Source organism: Micromys minutus (genome assembly GCF_963924665.1).
Source record: "Micromys minutus genome assembly, chromosome: X".
Taxonomy (NCBI): domain Eukaryota; kingdom Metazoa; phylum Chordata; class Mammalia; order Rodentia; family Muridae; genus Micromys; species Micromys minutus.
The window spans coordinates 100,577,566-100,598,201 of NC_137970.1; the positions used below are offsets into that span (position 1 = coordinate 100,577,566).

General features: G+C 35.9%; 1 protein-coding gene and 1 pseudogene across 3 annotated transcripts in view; both read right to left on the reverse strand.

The window, feature by feature from the left end:
* Positions 1 to 848: 848 nt before the first annotated feature.
* On the reverse strand, positions 849 to 4,434 carry LOC308415156 (large ribosomal subunit protein eL39-like; annotated as a pseudogene). Its single transcript has 2 exons — positions 4,430 to 4,434; positions 849 to 1,023 (listed from the first exon to the last, which is right to left on the reverse strand). The product of its transcript is annotated as a large ribosomal subunit protein eL39-like (transcript).
* An 865-nt stretch (positions 4,435 to 5,299) lies between these two features.
* The window catches only part of SMARCA1 (SNF2 related chromatin remodeling ATPase 1), a gene marked incomplete at both ends in the record, with an annotated part of 74,714 nt that continues 59,377 nt past the window's right edge, over positions 5,300 to 20,636 (reverse strand). For both annotated transcript variants that reach the window (XM_080909673.1, XM_080909672.1), the window contains 4 exons: positions 5,300 to 5,371; positions 6,412 to 6,522; positions 18,702 to 18,914; positions 19,027 to 19,145. In XM_080909673.1, the coding sequence (XP_080765799.1) occupies positions 5,300 to 5,371; positions 6,412 to 6,522; positions 18,702 to 18,914; positions 19,027 to 19,145 (515 nt within the window). The remainder of the gene's footprint in view (positions 5,372 to 6,411; positions 6,523 to 18,701; positions 18,915 to 19,026; positions 19,146 to 20,636) is intronic.

The window sequence follows — 20,636 nt, forward strand, 5'->3', positions numbered from 1 at the left end:
TACTATTAACATAGTAGAGCTGTGCAGAGACCCTTAAAAGTAGCCCACACTATTCACTAGTCTAGCATATTATTAAATTCTAACATTTATATAACAGTGGAAATATCAAAGGTGCATAAGGCCGCCAGTCTTACAGGAAATATGGAAAGCAAGGTTTAAGGCTAATTTAAAAGTTTAGGTTGGATCTGACTAAAGTAGCCTAGATAATTTTCCCAACAAAAAGGCAAATGATTGATTCACTAGACCAATGACTGAAAATAAATCAAGTGTCCCAATTATTCTATAGAGCTTATACACCATGCCACAATAAAATAAATAAATAAATACACTTTTAAAAAGGCAAGCGCCAACACAAGTACACTGGACTCCAACATAAACCCCATATGGACAGAGACATTAAAATACAAATCATAGTTCGTAACAAATTATAAATAAACTAGCAAAAATACAGACCATGCAAAGAATATTGGAAATAATAAAAAAGATGCTAATTTAGGCAAATCCTTCAGAATAACATTGATTTCTAGGCATAAAATTTAAAGTTCAGGAGAGCATGGAAATAAAAAAAAAAAAAAAGAAGGCCAAGTCCAACCAATAACCAGCCCAATTTGAGACCCACCCCATGGGCAAGCACCAATCTCTGACACTATTACTGATACGCTGTTATTCTTTTGGGGTTTGGGGGAGGGTTGGTTTGTTTTTTGTTTGTTTGTTTGTTTTTTGAAATCTTCTAAATCATATTACTATACAAACAAATCTCCACGTTAAAAATGTTGAAATCCATCTGGTAGGACTAACCGATGGCCACAATTCAGTATAAACCCTCAGTCTTGTCATTATGTGAATCCTCACAGACCCAGCTTCGTTTTTCTCCAGTGTCTTCTCTTAGAGTTGTACCTGATTGTGTTACCAGTTTTCATCTGAATCCACTGAAGAATAGGGCGAATTTGCTTTTGTTTCTTGGCCAGGAATCACTTGGTTCTGAAAGTCTTGTGAGACGACAGGGCGAGAAGCCGAATCAGGCTTAGTGTGCGTGAGGGCGGAGCAAAGGAGAAGAACAATACTCTGTTATGTTTGCAGACAGGGGCCTAGTGTAAGTGTCCTCTGAGATACTCCACCCAGCAGCTGACTTGGACAGATGCAGATACCCACAGCTGGATGTCAGACGGAGCTTGGGATCTCTTATGGAAGAGTTGGGGGAAAGATTGAAGGCCCTGACGGGGATGGGAACTGCACAGGGAGACCAACAGAGTCAACTAACCTGGAGCCTTTGGGCTTTCAGAGACTGAGCCACCACCAACAAAAGGGCATTCATAGGCTACACAGAGGACCCCGGCACATATGTAGCAGACGTGTAGCTCAGTCTCCATGTAGTCCCCAAACAACTGGAATGGGGCTATCCATAAAGTTTATCTGTGGAATTAATTCCCCAACAGGGCTGATACACCTAACCCTGCAGAGACTTGATGCATCAGAGTAGTGGGATACTCAGGGTGCCCCCCCTCTCAGAGAAGGGGAGGGGCAATGGAAGAAGAAACTCTGTGAGGGAGGGACAGGGGTCCAGCAACTGGGGTGTAAAATATTAAAATAAATGGGGTGTAAAATATTAAAATACATAAATAAATAAAATAAACATAATATCAATGATTATTAATAATTAGACCAGACATGTTGTTCATAAGAACTAGATGTGAACCATTCGCAATTGATCGTCTCACCAAATTTCTGTTCTGTGGACTACAAGGACACAAGCGGAGTTCAAGATAGGAAATTATCTACTGTTTCTTCTATAAAAATTGTCAAAAAATTAATAATAAATAAAGTGTTTTTGCTCAAAATTACCTCAAAAATAGTCTAAGTCCTGGTCCAACAAGCCACTGGTATTGGAAGTGGGTGCCAGCTAGCCAGCACAAAGAACACTTTGGGACAGTAGCCTGGACACCAGCTTTGGCCTTACCAAACCCTTTGGGTATCTTGTAATCTGTACTGAATAATTTCCAATATTACAGCCATTGATGATATGAGCTATGAGAAAGTACCTGTCCCAATGCTGCACTGTCTATGAACTCTTCTCGGAGTGCAGTGATTATAAGGACAGATCTGTGATTCATTATCTGGTCATTACTTTACTTATCCTTACACATCTTCCAGCTTTTCATGAATTCACTAAAGAGCAAGGAAGTGCTCTCTTTGCAAGATATCTTATTATGACTTTCCTCAGAAGCAGAACCTAAGAACAATTCAGATCCCAGTGCATGTATTAAGAACTGAGCCCAGATCCAACTCTCCAGAATAAGTAGAGCCATACGTTGCAGGCAAGCCTGAGCTACGTAAGTAACCCCAGTAAAAATCGAGGGGAATCGAATGAGCAAAACAGAAGGCTGACCTGAGGAAACACTGTGAAGAATAGCAAAGTGATAAATGATACAAGAAAACAGTAATCTGGTAGCAGATTTGAGGTTCTCAGGAGCTGGTAAAAAACACCTGGAGAGAAAGTAATGTAGACTTCGGTATTAATCATAGGCCTGGAAGCCAGGCAGAGAAGCCTAAGTACTGCTAATAGGAGTAACAAGCCACAAGGACAAACCTTTGACAAAACTTGGGGAAATGCCATTTTATTTCAGCAATAGTGGGTAAATCTACCAGTTAAGTGGAGCGTTTTGTTAATTTTTTTTTCAAACCAAAAGATCATAGCAAGCAATGTAGCAGCCAATATTTTATCCAATAAACTGTCAAACACAAAGGGCCTCAAAGTGTAAACATTGTGAACATGTTTTTCATAGGGAAAAAAAAAAAAAACTATAGAGTCAGACTGTGCACCAAGGAGATCCAAAGAGTGATGATGAGAAATCAAGGTCTGAGCACCATCGTGTGTGTGTGTGTGTGTGTGTGTGTGTGTGTGTGTGTGTGTGTGTGTGTGTGTAAGGCAATTAGAGGCAGAGTTTAAGATGACTACTTTACAAGGGACCCTACAGGAACCTTGCTAGGGACCTCATCAGCCCTTGTCTTCGGGATAGATTCTTTGAGTAGAGGATACTCCTAGGGGCCCATGTTTCTCAACCCCCCTTACCCCCTGCACACTTTCCAAACAAAGAATTGTGCTGGCAATCAATCAGAGTCTGTTGCTAGAGAACCGAGTGCAGGGGCATTGTGCTCTTAGAAAATTCCATGCCTATATGTGGCTTTCTGTTCTGCTTCTCATGCCCTTCAAGCAGCTGATATGCAAACTGTCTCTGCATCTCTCGCTGGAACATGGAAGCCACCTCTAGGAATATGTTTTCATAAGTCTAGACCTCTAGTTTGAAATGTTTTTTTTTTTTCCTGCTGGAATTTTAAAATCTTCGATGCCAGTTTAATTTCTCTGTAAATTTAACAACTAAAAGGGGTCTCAGTGCCCTCAGCGTGACATTATTTAGATTGTGCTAACATCTGATGATCCTGTATAGGTGGTCTTCTTAAAAGGTTTGGTTCAGTGACGCAGTAGCCTATCTTTAAATACAAAGGGCATGCTTTCTTGTGTACGGTGTGTGGTTTGTGACTCTTGCATAAAACCATTTCGAAAGTTTCTAAGGGTGACGTCTCAAGAATTCATTGACAATCTTTGAGAGCTGGATGGCACAACTCATGCTCTGTACCAAGAAAATAGCCTCGTGATAAAGCTTGAAGAACTTACCTGCTCACGCTCTTCCTTACGGAAGACACACACAGCTTATACACTAACCACTTTGGGTTAAGAGAGAAAGAATAAGAGAGAAAGACATTTCCAACGGCCCATGTTCCCACCCTTCATCTTCACCCTCCAAGAAAACAAACAAACAAACAAAGGTTTCTCTAATACAAAGAACTTGGAGGCATCACTTCCAGATATCATTTTTCCCAGCTCCGATGACTGAGGGGAGTTCCTCAACTCATTTGAGTGAAAAAATCCCAAAATGTGATGTGAAGCTTAATTGCTCTGGATTGCAGTTTGTGGGTCATAGCACAAGTTAGTGAAAGAGTAATGTGGCCGTTTCCATTTGTTCCTCTACATTTGCTTTTTCTCATGGAAATACACAGGGTCACGTGGCTAGCTGAGGACAATGTAATCTAAGCAGGTGTGACCATGTGTCACTTCTGGGCTGAAGCAGTAAAGAGCCCATATGAAACTCTCCAGTCTCTTATCCTTCTCCTACAGGGACAGATGAAAAGGCTTTGTGCCCAGGCAGATAAACTATAAGACAGCAGAACTTCAGTTCAGCGTAGACACTTGAGTGACTGTGTGGCGCACATTCCTTCCCATCCGATTCTTCTGATCTGAGTGAGATTTTTAGTGTGAGCAAGAAACAAATTTTCGCTGTTCAAAACCACTGATGCTCTGAGCTTGCTACATGAACATGAATGTATCCCTAATGAAAACAGCTCCCCATCTTCTGCAGTGCACAGCACTTACGTCATCACCTTATAATTTAGTTGTAACTAGATCTGTATGTTGCACCTAGAATCCTCTGTATTGGCTCTATGGGACAAACAATCATGCACCAATCAGCAAGCAAAGTTTTACCTCTAACCCAAAATACACAACAGTGGGCAATACAATTCAATAAACACAATTGCTTTGTACTGTACAAAAAAACAGGAAATAATTACATTTCTTATAGACAGTTCTTTATTATATTTTCCCACTTGAATAGTTAGAGAATAATTTAAATGTAACTCATACTGACAGCAAGCACAGTATCAAATATTAAGGTATTTTTTTAATATTTTTCTTTCCTCACCCTTTATTTCTTTAGGAAAAAGTATTCAGGTGACCTCAAAGAAATAATTATTATGCTAATCACAGTAGGCAGTAACACACACAAGCCCAGACACAATAGGAAAGAAAGCAACAAAGAAGTGAAAAAGTCTTTCTCCTCAAATCATTTTAATTCATTTTTCCACAGCCATATAAATTTAAAGTCTGAAACAACAATAATACAGCTATAGAATCTAGGTTCTCTTTCAAAGCAGCGGCATATAAAACATAGAAAAGCTAAAACCTCAGCACAAGCTTCAAAAAAACAAGGACTGAGAGGAATTTGATGAAGACATGAAATGCACAAAATACAGTACACAAAATACTAGAATGCATAAAATAGAAAGCTACACATTTCAAGTAGAAAGCATTGTAAAATATATAAAATATGCAAGAAATCAAAACCAAAGAGTATTTCTTTTTTTTTTCCTTAGAGTACCATCAATACACTGGAACTGGTAATTAGCATTTGAAGATGGGAACAAGAAAATAGCAGTTTCCCATTTAAAACTTTATTTCTAGGCTTTAGGATTTCACCTTCTTGACATCCTTCTTTCCAGAGCTCTCAGTAGCTGACTCTGCTTTTCTTTTCTGTGACTAAAATGGAAACAGATTTAATGTTCTGCTCCAATATGCACACTTTTAAATGGCCCAACAATGTTAAATCTAGGATGTAAATGCATTAAAAAATTTAACATGAATATTCACTTCAATGTGAGACTCACAGTTAATGCTCTATATACCCGACAAACTATATAACCCAATGTAAAATAACTTTTAAAGGTGTTTCTTTTATGAAAAGACATAAAATATCCATCAAAAATAGTCATCAAGTATCTACTTACACATGGCTTATAAATGTACTTTTATCTTAAAGAACTACTTAATATTTAAAGTTTCTGGGATTTTTTTTATTTATGAGTGTTATTTGATAACGTTAAGATAAATGTTAACACACCATATTTCATATCTTCTATGATGCATATTTCTTTTCCCCATTAGCATCTCTGACATCAGGATGTATCTTACAACTGATAACAGATGATACTTGGCACCATATCTCTTAGTGGCACAAAAAATATTGTGTCTTACAGCACAAAGCATCTTAGATTTGATGAAATATGGTGGACAACAACACACTCAAAACAGAATATTTTGAATCATAGATATACACAGCAACCCAACAGAATTAAAATCACATGTTCATCCAGCAGTTAACTTATTGCCAAAACAGGCTATCTTGTCTGCTCAGGGTTCCCATTTGTATACACAGTACCACAAAGATCAAACAACTTATTTGATCAACTCAGAACTCTAGGTTTCAGTCTTCACACCATTCCATCCCTACTCTAACCTTCTGCTGCCCCCGCGGCGACCTAGTCTCAATTCAGAGGATCTCATTATGCCTCTGTTCAAATTTGTAAGGAATTTATTAAATACTGAGTATTGTAACAGGGAAATTTCTAAACACATGTTCTTCAAACAAAAAAGAAGTACACTTATGTTGTGATTATTCTTCTTCCTAAAACAAATTAGCACTTCATAAAACCCAGCATTAAACATAGTATAAACATTTGTAATTATGTAAAAAAAAAATGAGATCTACCTAAAAGTTAGGAAAATGCTGAAAATTTTACCATTGGAGTTTTAGTTGCCCGTTTCTTCTTTTCTGCTCTCTCTCTTTCCTCAATTTCCATATTTTCTTTTTCAATCAGTGAAATCAAAGTATTACAACGTCTCTGAAATTCCTAAAGGAAATAATAAAGAACTTAATTTCTAAAGCATATCCTTTTAAGATAAGATACTTCTTTAACTGTATCATTTCTTTAGAAGAGACTCTCCAAAGTTTGTATTTTTTCTCCAGCCCCCCCCCCCATCAAACCACTATTCTTTAGAAACCATTCATATAGGGTAATAATAGGTTCCAGTATTGCAGAGGTGGGCTAAAGGTCATTTGATGGATAACAAGTTAAACAAGCTGGTATGTTTTGCCATGGGACACTACCCAACAATAAAATGAAAGGGACAAATCCAGTCACAAAGATTATGTCTGGTATGCTTTCATTTATATAAAATGATTTGAGGCATGGTGTCATTCTCTAGTCCATGCTAAACTAGAACTCACTATGTGGTCAGGCTGGCTTTAAATGTACAGCAATCCTCCTGCTTCAGCCTCCCAGATGCAATGATAACAGGTATGGTCCACTATGCCTGGCTATATAACACCATTAAAGGATAGAATTAGAGAACAGAACAGAACAATGGTTGTGGGATGCTAAGGAGAGTAGAAGAATGTATGTAGCCAGAGGTAGTACAACTTGTGGAAATAATGGTTTCCATATGTCTAATGAAAATACACACACAGTGCCTATACAAATGAGATCTCAACAAGTTCTGTTGACTATACTAATATGAATTTTCACACTGCAATATTATTACATTGTAGCTACTCAAGTTTTTATCCATTGGGACTGAGCTCTGCAGCTCCACATTTTGATTGGTTGTGGTTTTCTAAAACAGATTTGTTTATTACAGGGCTTTATGGAGGCTTTTCGTCCCTGAGGATCACTATGAACCACTAAGAAGGGGATATAAGATACAGCTGTTCCCAAAGCTACTTAGCCAACAGAAGTTTCTGTATACCTCTTATTGGATTTAAGTTCTGGGAATTTGGAATGAACTTGCTAATTCAGAGTAAATAATATCTGAAAAGATTTTTGCATTAACCTTGCCACTACTATATTTTACTGCCAGCAATCAATGCATCCAAACTATAAACACACTTTATGAATGTATGGTGAGCATTAAAGATATGATTCATTAATATGGAAACTCATTTATTATTAACCCTGTACACTTTGCTGTGTCTAAATGTAAATAATGAATTAATACCAAAGGATAAATGATGTTTAAGTATATGATTCCTTTTCTGTATAAGAAGAAACGTCTGACAAAACACAAAACAGTTATACACTCAAATCAAAAATTATTTTTCTAGCAATTAAGAACAAACTCAAGAAAAAGGAAAATGACCAAAGTATAAGAACTCTGCAAAGTTTCAAAGAATTTTTAAGAATTTGTTTTTACTTTGTCCCTATGAGTTTTTTCCTGCATGCATGTCTGTGCACCGCATATAGAACTGCTCTAACACTGCGTCATCTCGCCACGGTACAAGAATTTTTTTTTCTAAGTTTCAAGAGCTGAGGATGTAGTTCAGTGGGAGAGCGCTTGTGTAACTTGTCTAGCAATATACATGTGCACACAAACACACACATACAAACACAATTTGTTTTCTGAAACCAAGGCTCAAAGAAATGGGAAACAAAACAAAGTAATTTCTATCACATTAGTAGTGATGTGTACATGCTTTGAACACATGTGAGTTCAGTGTGTGTACTTGGTTACAGTAAGATGTAAATGAGAACTTTCATTCCTTGATGTTGAATAACAATGTCACTTGTTGTCAACTGAACATTCTCCCCAAAATTAAACAGTTAAAGTGCTAACCACCATATTTAGAAGATCCAGTGCCACCTTCTGACTATATTTAGAGAAGCATAATTTACAGAATTACTTAAGGTTAAATGACTCACGGTAGGTTACTAACGTTCCCATCACCTTCTTGTCATGTGCAAAGGTGGCCATCTACCCAATAGATTACCCATGTTGGCACATTAATCTTGGAGTCCAATATCCAGAACAAGACAACAAAAAAGTGTTACCTACCACATTAAGTCTGTGGTCATTTGTTACAGCATTGAGCAGCAAACTAATACACTGCCCTTCAAGGAATTTAATTAGAAATAACAAATATTTCTAAAAATTTATATCCTGTGACTTAACAATCCCGTTCTTAGACACTTAGTGTAATAAGGAGATACAAGAAATATTTCAAAAAAAAGTACTTAGAATACTGAAAGCAGGGAAAACTACTGAAATAGCTCTTGAAGCAAATTTTTGATACTTGGTAATAAAGATGCAGACCCTGAAAGTAGCTGAACAAACACTAACTAGTAGCTAGCTCTGAAAGTAGGACCAGTGGTGCTTTTTCTTTAACAATTGTGTCTGTCTGTTCTGTAGAGGATGCATTTACACCAAAGTTCTAAAGACCCTTTTGCCAGAGCAACTCATTTCTATACTCCAAACTTTTCTAAAATGATCATTTAGGTCTTGACAAAATTTATAAATTTGTAAGAAATAGCAAAAAAACACTTCTAAAACAGTTTTGTCTTTCTAAGTAAGACCTAGGAAACTGCCGCACAACGTAGGGAATGTTGAAATTGAATATATTATCAACTAACCAAAAATTTTTTTACTCTTTATTTCAAGTCCCCACCCCCCAAAAATACAAACAAGAGAGACTAGCCAGACAGATATTACACATTAACAAATTTGTGCTTTCCAGTTAAAAACAAAAACAATCTTATATAACACCAGAGTGTTCAAGTTTCTTGAACATTCATAATTACACAAGGTTAGATAAGCTAATAACAATAAGCCTGTAATTTTGATTACTTGCCAAAGTAATGGTAATAAGTTTAATATGCATACCAAATATTCATCATAGTTTCATTCAATAATATATACACATACAAATTAAACAGCATGTTATTCAATTTATCTATTATAAAAAGGGCTAAGTTGACCCTGATGAGATCTGATCCTTGGTTTCTAGGGAAACTACATAGATTCCTTATAAAAAGCTGATTCTTGAATCATTAAGCTATACCCTCTGGCTATTATTATTCTCAATAAGTAATAGTTGCCTGAGACTTCAGATATCTTTAGATACATATTCATGGTTCATATGAATGTTTCAGGGATAAATACTAATACTTTCAGTCTTATATGTAAAGAGATAGAATATTTCAAAATGATTCAAAATAGACTACAAAAGAAGTTCTCACCATGGTTCCTTTGAACCTGTCACTAACTGCTCCAAACAAAAAAAACCTTCTTCAGAAAGGCAAGAAAGAAAGGACAAGCATTTTGTTCTCTTCAGTTTCTCTGTTTATCTTCCTATTTTTCTGAGGTTAAGGGAATGGTTCATGGAATGTCAAACAACTTCTATAATTCTGTAGTCTAATTATCTCTTCCACCGATTCCCCACTCTTGATTTAGGAATGAATTTGGAAGAAGGAAAAATAACACAGGGGAGCCAGAAAAGAGATGCCAAAGCAATTAACGGCGACAGAAGACAATAAAAAACGACAAATTGAAAAACTGTTCTGCTGTGTTGGAAGCTGTGGGAAATGGTTTAAGAATTCTGTGTTCACACGTGTGGGAAACTCAAAGAGGCAAACAAACTTCTCAAAGCTGTTAGCATTCTAATGTAGATTGGAAGTCTCTATGGCAAGATTCAATGTCAGCATGCCCCAAATCTATTTTTCTGGCACAAAACATTTTTGTGGTTCTGAAATAATGTTTAGTAGAAGCCAACTTGGCAGATCATACTCAAAGTAATAGCAATGGCTAAGGCTAAGTTATATACAGCTCAGAAAAAAAAGAATTAAAGGTTTATACATAATTTCTGGCAAAGGGAGCTCTGTGACAAATTTTGAGCAGTATGGGAGACACAAGTTGTGTGCATTTTGTGTTGACAAACTCCTTATACAGATTAGCACTTCATAAAAATCTCAGAATTAAGAAATGTTAACATTAAAATTATTCAAGTTTATACAGGACTCCTCAATACTAGATCCTTGTTAATAAGTCATGCAACCTGACCATCTATCTGATTCCCTCCAATATCAGAGTACTTGGTACCCTCTAAGCCTGAATATTTCAATTCTGAACGACACCCTTCCTTCTGCAACACTGCTATTTGTTACCATATGATATCTAAAAACTGGTTCCATATCTAACCCGTATAGTCAAAGGGAACAAGCCAATTTCCTCTCTGCCTAAGAATCCTGTTTCAAGACAGCTCCCTCAAACAGAATCATCTATAGAACTACAAATACCCCATGTTTAGAGTAAATATCCTCTCTTTACCTGTCCTTCGTGTAAAATGTTTCTTGGAAGATACATAACACATAAATCTACATGTAATGGTTAATCTTGACTGTCAACTTGATGGAGCTGAGATGCTCACAAATTGGTAGAGGACAGCCTTCTGACTACCTTTGAAGATGTTTTCAGAGAGGATTAAACAGAAAAGCCTGACCTGAATGTGCATACAACTATCCCATATGCTGGGGGTCCAGATAAAATGAAACAGGGAGAGGGAGAAATCTGCAGGACGTTTTCTTGATTTATAATCAACACGAAAAAGCCCAGCACACTTAGAGGTCATGACCCGTTTGATGGTTGCATCTCAGATATCCACTAATGCAGGCATTACTTCTATCTCTGCTTCCTGACCATAATAAAGAAGAGACTCTGCTCCACCACACACTCCCTGCCTTTATGGGCTGAAACCCCTGAAAATGTTCACATCTGTATACCCTTCCGTCCTTATTTTTCTCATGAATTTATTATCACTATGAAAAGTATAACAGAAATATAGTCATGCTGTGATTACCTGGTGATGTGCCTCAGATACCTTTAGAGACCGCTTATTGGAAGAATTTGAAAACATTGAAAGAAGTTGGGTAGAGAAAAATGCTGTAAGGAGAGATTAATGAATGGTACTGCTGGGAGTCCCAAAGACCAGAATGCCAGTCAAAGCATAAGAAGAATAAAGACCCTGCTCATGGGTTTCAGATGTGAATAAGGATTCTATTAAAACTTGGAATATATGTCATGTATTATACATGACAAAGACCTTGCATACACTTTGTTCTTTCCCCACAAATGTTCAGTAAAGGTTACTTAATATGTTAATTTATCTGTCGAGAATATTTCATGGCAGCATTATATGTTATTACTGTCTGTTTTTGGCAAAACTTACATTGAGAATTGGGAACAAAAAGAAAAGTGGTATCCTGGTAATTTTTTGTCAATTTGACACAAACTGTAGTTATATGGAAAGAGGACCCTCAATTAAGAAAATGCCTTCATCAGGTTGTCTGTAGGCATGTCTGCAGGATATTCTCTTAATTAATAATTGGCATGGCGTGATCCAGTACACGGTAGGGCAGCAGTTTTCAACTTGAGAGTCATGACCCATTTGGTGGTTGTGTATCAAATATCCTATGTGCCAGATATTTACATTAGAATTTATAACAGTAGCAAAATTAACTATAAAAATAGCAACAAAATTTTATGGTTGGAGGTCACCATAACATGAGGATTTGTATTAAACTGCTTTAGGAAGGTTGAGGGCCACTGCTGTAAGTCAGGTGGTCTTAGGTTATTCTATAAAGCAGCTGAAAAACCCACACTGAGCAAGCCAATAAACGGGGTCCACCCATAGTCTGTGTTTCAGTTCCTGCCTCCAGGTTCATGCCTTGAGTGACTAGAATTGATGGCGAATATTTTCAGCTTTGTAAAACATACAATACAGTCTGTCACACTATTCATCTCTTCCATTGTAACATGTAACTAGTCACTGAAAATATCCAACTAAAATATACAAATAGTAATCCTTGAATTTTGTATTATAATTTTCACATGTCAAAACGTTGTTTTGCTCTTTATAAAGGTGCAAAAATAATTCTTAGCCTATATGCCATATGATACAAGTAGTCAGATTCCGTCTGTCTGCTAGGGTTGAGAGCCCAAAATGAATAATAAAGGAACCAAAAAGTTAGCTAAAGAAAACAACTACACTCCACATGTATGTCTCTGAATTTGTACATGAAATTCTGTATGGTCAGAGTTTTGTTCTAGGATTTTCAAATCCTAGAACAAAATAACAAAATGAGCATATTTTCTCCTTTGTTATTTTGTTCTTTTATGGACTCCCTATATATTACCCCCTAAAAATACTATTGATTTGAAATAAATATCTTCATCTGCAAATTCTGCAATACATTTCACAGATTTGAAAACACTTTTGAACCTCTATAATACTAACAAAAACAATAATAGTATATACTAGACATTCATAGCCCAACAATATCAGCAGCTAAATGGAAATTCATGTTTAGATAAATGTAGCCTACACTTTCCAAATGAGTTATGAATGGTGGGATGCTTTTATGTAGGTATTGTCACTTTTAAATTAGTTGCTTCTTCATGAAATGTTTTAGCATGTTCTGCCTAATGATGCACCAGTGTAAATACCCAAAAGGAACCCTGTTTAGTTCACTAACTGTATTTCTACTTGTCCAAATAGTTTAGGATTACAAATCCTGTACGCTGTAGCTACATGTGTAGACACAAATGTTGTTTGCAAGCGATACACAAACATACCAATAAATAAAGGCTACAGAACTTACAGTCAAAAATCTAGCAGGACACAGGGTCAGAAATAAACTGTAACATACTGATGCAACTCCTCAGAAAATGTTTTCAATTGCAGGGGTTGAGACAAACTGAAGCCCAACTAATCTGTGTTGGTTTATTGACCTAATAATGCCTACTCTAGGTAAGAAGAGCCTATGCTGATCTCCTTGAATAAAATCAGTGGCACTTCAAGATTAAAGCTGGTAGTAAAGATGACTCAAGGACAGACAGTGGCACATAGGTCAAAGGGAGCAAAGCAAGATAGGAAACATGGTAGAAATCAATTTGAGAATTTGTACAAGTGGTAAGTGAAGTAAACACCTACAGAGCAGTGTTTACAGTACATAAATCTGACTGCCCGGCTACAGTCTGTCATTAACTCCCCTGCTTCCTATACACTAATGACCCAAATCTAGTCTCCAGTGCAGCAGCTTTCTCCATCCCTTGGCTGCTACTTACATCTTCTGACACTTCCCCATATATATATTACTACTTTTAGAATATATTGCGCTTATGTATCCCATTTGCATAATCCTGCTTCCACAAATTGAAATGTACCTCTTCTATAAAGCTAATTCCCTGATTTCTTTGCTACAAAACAAAATTAATCACTACCTTCTCTATTCTAAGACATTTTCAAAATTAAGGCAGAGAGGGAACATTTTAGCCTTTCAAGCACAGGGAAACAGGCTCCTGTGAGTTAAAATGTACTTGACTTTCCAAAGAAGTGTGGCTGTGTTTTTCTAAGCAAAATTTGTTTTTGTTGTTTCTCTCCGCCTCCACTTCTTCCCCATCTGCTCATCCTTTGTCTGCCCTCCTACTCCGAATAGCTTTCTTTCCACTTTTAGGTCACATATAATGTCATACTCAAGAAGAGCCCATCAGAACATTTATAAGTTAACAATTTTGCCAGTGTATTGTTAATCTTTCTTATATTTCATTAAGAATGCTGTCTCCTAAAATATCAACACTAGATGTTAAATGCAGCTAAGTAATAACATAATATATTAAAGTCATAAGCAACAATGCACCACTGTGATTATAGAACAACCAGGAAATTTCTATTTCGCTTTTATTTCTCTAAAATATCTAAAACAAAACATCCTTTCTGACTAGATTGAATATTTAGGAAAGTAGTCTGTGCAGAACCAGTAACCTAATTAACATTTACTAGCCACTGTGATAACCATATAAACTGGGAAGCAAGTTCATAAAAAGCTATAGCAATAATTTCTAGAAAGTAGTTTTTTTCTCCTACACTTCTAATGAGAAATGTCACTTTATTACTTTTAAATAAGGCACAATTTCATTAATAATAAAATTGTGATTTGAAAACAAACTAATAACATGAAATTTTTATTATCTAGTATTCAACAGTGTGTGATTCTCTAAGATGCTATCGCCAAAACTCATTTAAACTACTACAAAAGACAGGGTAATTGTAATGACTAATTACTAATACTCAGCTTCAATTGTAATGTTTTTGGCCACAGGCAAAGCAACACACAGAGCTGGCTGACGAGAAAAGAAAAGGTTCATCAGCTATTGAAAGGTAAAAAGAAAAAAAAAAAAGAACCAAAGCCATCCTATAGAGGAAACAATAAACATTTTGTCCATGAATGTTCATTTCTGAGAATTAAATTTTAGTTTTTCTTCTTTAACTACCTAGAAGGAAACTAAGAAGTATCAAGGGCCTAGTGATTGAAGGCTAGGTTCTCGTCCCATGTGTACTGTCCAATGAACTGACCAATGTCTCATGGCCTTTAGAAGTCTCATGTTCTCTTCAACATGCTATGTCCCATTAGTCACTAATAAATGAACAGAGATGGCAAGGAAATTAATGAGCTAATGTTGATAAGGGGATAGGTCCGCATCCTATAAAAGACACTTTACATAAATACAGCACATTACCATTTCCTTTCATGTTCATTTCATAAGGAGCCTTTTATTTAGGGTTGTTTTTGAACAACCAAATACTAAAGCCCTATTCTAGGATCCCCCAGTGCCAGGAGGAGAATGAAAGGCAATTCATATGCTCTGAGCTTAAAAATCCGAGTTCAGCATATGCTCCCTCCTTGTTTATGGAGTTCAATAGAGGCTGATTACTTACTTAAAGACCACACAATTCTCTGAGAAAAATTCACGATCTTTTTAGCACAGAAAGATGGAAATGACTCTTCTTTTCTTTTTTGTAGAGCCAGCAGTTTTAAATGAAGAAGAACTTCAAAATCTTCAACCTTTAGCCGAAGCCTTTCAAAGTGAGGCATATTTGAAACTGGGGATTCATTCCTTTAGGCACTTTGTGGGTGTTAAGTCAGATGTCATGAATTTAGTACTTTGAGATTAGCGCATAAAATATAACTATGAACATTCTTACATTTTTTTTTCTAAGACAGATTTCACACTGTTTGTTGACATGTCTGGGAAAGAAGACTCTTAGTAAGCTGAGTTCAATCATTACAAAAATTTTAATTTAAACACAACTATAGTCACAAAATGAATCAAATTGCATCCTGTATCTCAAAGATAAGATTTTTAAAGATTTTTCCAATGTGTTTTATTATAGAAATCACAGCTGCCTCTCTCAAGAGGGTAGATTCTCTCCCTAGACTGTGAAAATGACTCACTAAAAAAATATTTTTGAAATGATGGAAGATGATCTACACGTATTAATAATCCATTTTACAACTCTATAACTATTGCTATAACATACTGTAAAGAGATCACAGAAATATATGCATATTTTAGATATATAACTTATACTCTAATTCTAGAAATATAAGTGAAAGTTGTCCACTAACTAGAAAGGAAATCAAATTTTTAGCATAAAAGAAAATTTCATCTAAAAAGCCTTTAAATTAACACATTGAATTAAAAAATAAATGACTATATTTTTAAAGAGTCTGTAAGAATTAGAAATTCTACCTTCTATATGGTAATAAAGGACACAGACATTTCCAAGTTTAATAGACAAAATACAGGTTCACATTTGTAACCATTTATATAATTAATATCTGCCTTTTGGCAAATATGTTCTGAAAATTTAAATATCTAGAAAAAGGAAAAGCATGAAGGTAAATGTCTCAAAAAATAAAAAATAAAAAAAATAAGATGGAGGAAGACTAAAATTCTTTATAAAGGTGTTTAGAGACATCTAGTGGTTGTTAATATATTGGCTCTTTTTTCCCTTCTGTAACTGAGTATGAAGGCTACAAACAGCCTAAGTCTTTTCTCGCACTTGCACTCTCGTTCATCCTAATAGCTAAAGAAACTGGACCCAACATCAAGCTTTCAACCTTTTAAAAATTAGTAAAATATCACTGAAATATCACAGAACTCAATAAATGTTTCATCACATAAAAGGGCATGCATGTTTGAAAATGTGATTTCTTGGAAAAAGCAGTTAAGCATTTTTTCTTCTAGAAATTATTGATGCTGCCCTAAATTATGTCATTACATTTTTTAAAAACCCAAGTGGCTAGAAAGCTAAATGTGTGGCTTTGAAAGGACTTTTCTGTTATGCACATCCATGGACACCCTGAATGAGATGACTAAGTCACAGTCAAAACAAAATCACATTTCCAAAAAGAATTTTAAAAAATTCTACATGTGTTTCAATAATCTACTTCAATGATCCAAAGAACCTTGTCAAACAACTGTTCTGTTCCTAACGCCAATCATGGTCTTTTGTGCAGCAGATTAATTTCTATGTTTTTCATTCTTCCTTCAATCTTACTTATCATAGTAATGGACACACCTCTGCATGTCATTTTACATAAATACAACACTTAAATGCCATGCTGAAAATCTCATGTGAAACATTATCCCGACTAGCCTAAGTTGTCATCGATGTCTGATGGTAAAGATGTATTTATTAAAGGTTAAACAAATTATATTGCAAAGCCTTTTCCAAAATAATGTCTTCAACAGAACAACTCATATTTTCCTTTTTATTCATCAGTGTGAACTGAAGATATAAAATGAATCAGAAAAACATATGAAGCACTTTTCATACCCCAAAAATCTTTTAGAAAATAAAATATTTATGAGAACAACTTAAGAAATGGATACCATTTTACAACTAGTCACAAAACCTCTGCTGGGGTTGTTGGGTTTTGGCTCTTTCTAGTTTTAGGCTATATAACTCTAGTTTTGTTTTAATGACCTTGGCTTATGAAAGAACTTCAATGACAACCCTAAAAGTGTTTTCATGTATCTCTGAGTAGGGTGGGAATACTGGAATGTAATCCCAGGATTTGGGAGTATAACAAAGAAAGATTTTTTTAACTCAAGGACAGCCTGAGCTACATAGCAAATTCCAAGTCAGCCTGCGCTACATAGTGAGAACTTGTCAGTAAATGTGTTTGCGGGTTTTGTTTATAAGAGGCATACAGTTGAGTGTCATCACAAACACTGCTCCTTGGGAGCAGTAGAATTTAGAAAGAACAGAGTTCATGTTGGAAAGCTATAGAGGAAACTGCAGGGGCAAGAAATAAGGTAACTTTTACTTAACTATACTTTCTTATAATGTTCTTAGGGAGACCCAGCTTGGACTACAATCTCTTTTCACTGAAAACAAGTCCTCAAGTCACCTGTAGAGTCTCAAATGTCACCTGGTTAGTTACAAAAGGAAAATGTAGCATGAAAAGTGGTGGGTCTTGGGAATCATAGCATAAACCAAGTGACCAAATTTAGCATCACAAGTAGTGTGATAATCTGACCCAGTATTCCAGGTGATGTGCTGCAAAGGAGACATTTGGAGAAAGGCCAGAATCATCTGTTTATGTTTTTTTTTAATTGTTGGATGACTGTTAATATTTGCATGCAATTGTAGGTATTATATAGAAAGATAGACTTATGAAGTAGATATTCTTTTATTTTATGATTCACTTTAAAGGTTTTCAATTATCTGTACATATTTGTCTTTCTGTGCCACATGTGGATGAATGCATGTAGAGGTCAGAAGATGTCACTGGAAAGAAACCCTGTAACTGGCTTTACAGGTGGTTGTGAGCTAGTGGGAACTGAATTCAGGTCCTCTGGAAGAGCAGCAATTGTTCTTAACCAATGAATCACCTTTCCAGCCTTCCTCGTTTTGTTTTGGGGAGAGCATATGTGTCTGTGCCTGTGCAAGCATGTGCATGTATGTGTACACATGTGTGTGTGTGTGTGTGTATCTATTTTTAAGTAAAGGAGTGGACCAATTGTCTGTGCATGTGCAGTGGAGGCCTGAGGATGGTGTTAAGAATCATTTTATGTACTAAAATATCTACATTGTAGATTCTACAATAAACAATTTGTTGTTTGCAACTTACTTTAAAATAGTTCATAAATGTATATACATACATAAATACATCACATAAACAAATATTTATCAATATAAAATGCAGGTGTGTTTCTGAATATAGATGCTTTTGATATTTCTGAAAGTAGGCACATTACATGTACATTGTGCATATGTGTATATAGCTATATATTGAAGGAGATGGGAGCGAAAGCTAATGGAATGAACTGTTAACAACTGGAGGAACAAAGTAAAAAAGAAAGTTTAAAATGTGTACTTTTCCAAAATAAGTAAGCAAGAAGGAATACATACCATGGCAGTTCTCGACTTGATAAACCAGTCAAATCTAAACTGGGGAGCATTGCGTACACACTGTCTTAATTCTTCATATACATTCTCTCTGTCAAAGCCCATCTTGTGTAACATACAGATCAGGAATCTGTCTTCTTCCTCAGTATAGTTCTTTCCCTTACTGGTTCCGTACTGAATACGCAATTGATGAAAGGGAGCCTTGTATCTTGCAATCTATAAGTTTCAACAAAAATTTCACTTTTAATAGAATGTACAATAACAAGACAAAGCTCATCACTACAGTGAATATAATAATCTACTAATAAACTGAAATAGAATATACTACTTTGGCATCCAGTGCTTTCTTAATACTGATCCTTCGCTGAATTCTTGCTTCTCCGCGTTCAATTTGAGCCATAATTTTCTCAATGTCCTGTAATTCGTTGCAGCGCTCCCAAAATACAGCTGAAAAGAAAGCGGTTACTTTAAATTACTCCCATTTAAGAAAGTGAATTTGAGGAATTACAGAATATGGAATTAGCTAGCAGATATGGTGTCATCTGTGGGTATATAGCATATTCAGTTGCTAAATGCTCTTGTTACCATTTTAACTACATATGATACAAAAGAAACCAAAAGCATAAAGTGAAACAGAAGTGAGATACATGTGAATGAAAATATAGCTTTCTAGTATGCAAAAATGAAAATAAACTTATTACCTTTCTCCTACGAAATAACAATTTCTACAGAAACTGCTGGTCATATCTAAAATCATTCACTAATCTTATATTTCTAGTCGCCTACAGTTTCTTAGAAGATGATTTTAACTGGACATATACAGAAAGATATTCAAATCCCAGAGTTACATTAATATGTGACATCTTTTGACTTCAATTAAAGGTCTTCTAATGATATTATCTCCATTATAAAATGCTTCCATTTTAGAGCATATCAAGAAAGGTATGTTAGCATTTGATGTCTTGGATAAGTACACACATTCACTTATGCATTCTCCCATACACATACACCACACACACACACACACACACACACACACACACACACACACACACACACACTCATGTATGTAACTTTTTACATTAAAATACAATATACTCATGAACATCCAATTTTGTACAATTCTTCTCCTGCCAATCAATCAAATAAACCCACTTAATTCTTCCCAGCCTCTGACATGGCCTCCAAACAATATACAATCCTGCCATCTCCCTGGAGTCTGAAAAAAAATGCTTCAGAATGGCTGGGAGTGTGCGCAGAACCAGCATAGAAGACTTCCCTGGACCTAAAAGGCCCTGGGTTTGCTCCATAGAACTTGAGGATAGAAGAAAGTTTTTCTGAAAAGTCTCACTGCACACTCACTTTCACACTCATTTCCTGGTGCTTGGTTTAGTGACAATTTTAAGAGAACACCTACCATTGCACTAAAACCCCAGCTAGGTGTATCTTTATGTTCAATCCCACTTCCTTCCTCTCACTCCTCCCTTCTTTAATTCAGAGCAGTAAGTGGAACTTCGGATCCCTTGCCATGACACCTTAGTCCGTATATTTTAAAACAGGATCTCACTATACACAGGCTGGCCACAAACATGCCAAACAGACTAGACTGACAGCAGCCTCACGATTCTCCTGCCTCAGACTCCGTATGCTGTGATGTCTTCTAGAAACACTGTTCTAACTTCAGCTTGACCCACACCCATGCCATGTCCCTTTACATTCTTTTCATTCACCTTTCTTGAAAATTTCTCTCTCCCGTCTATTGTTCCCCAAAAGCTCCCATTGTTTGCAACCAGACGGTTTACAGTAGAGTCAGTAAAAAAGAGGTCCATGAATTCAATGCTATTTGAAATAATGTCCTGACAGAATTAACTTCCAAATTCCCTTTTAGGTTTCCATGAGGGAAAATACAGTAGGTGTTCTCTAATGATAACTGATTTT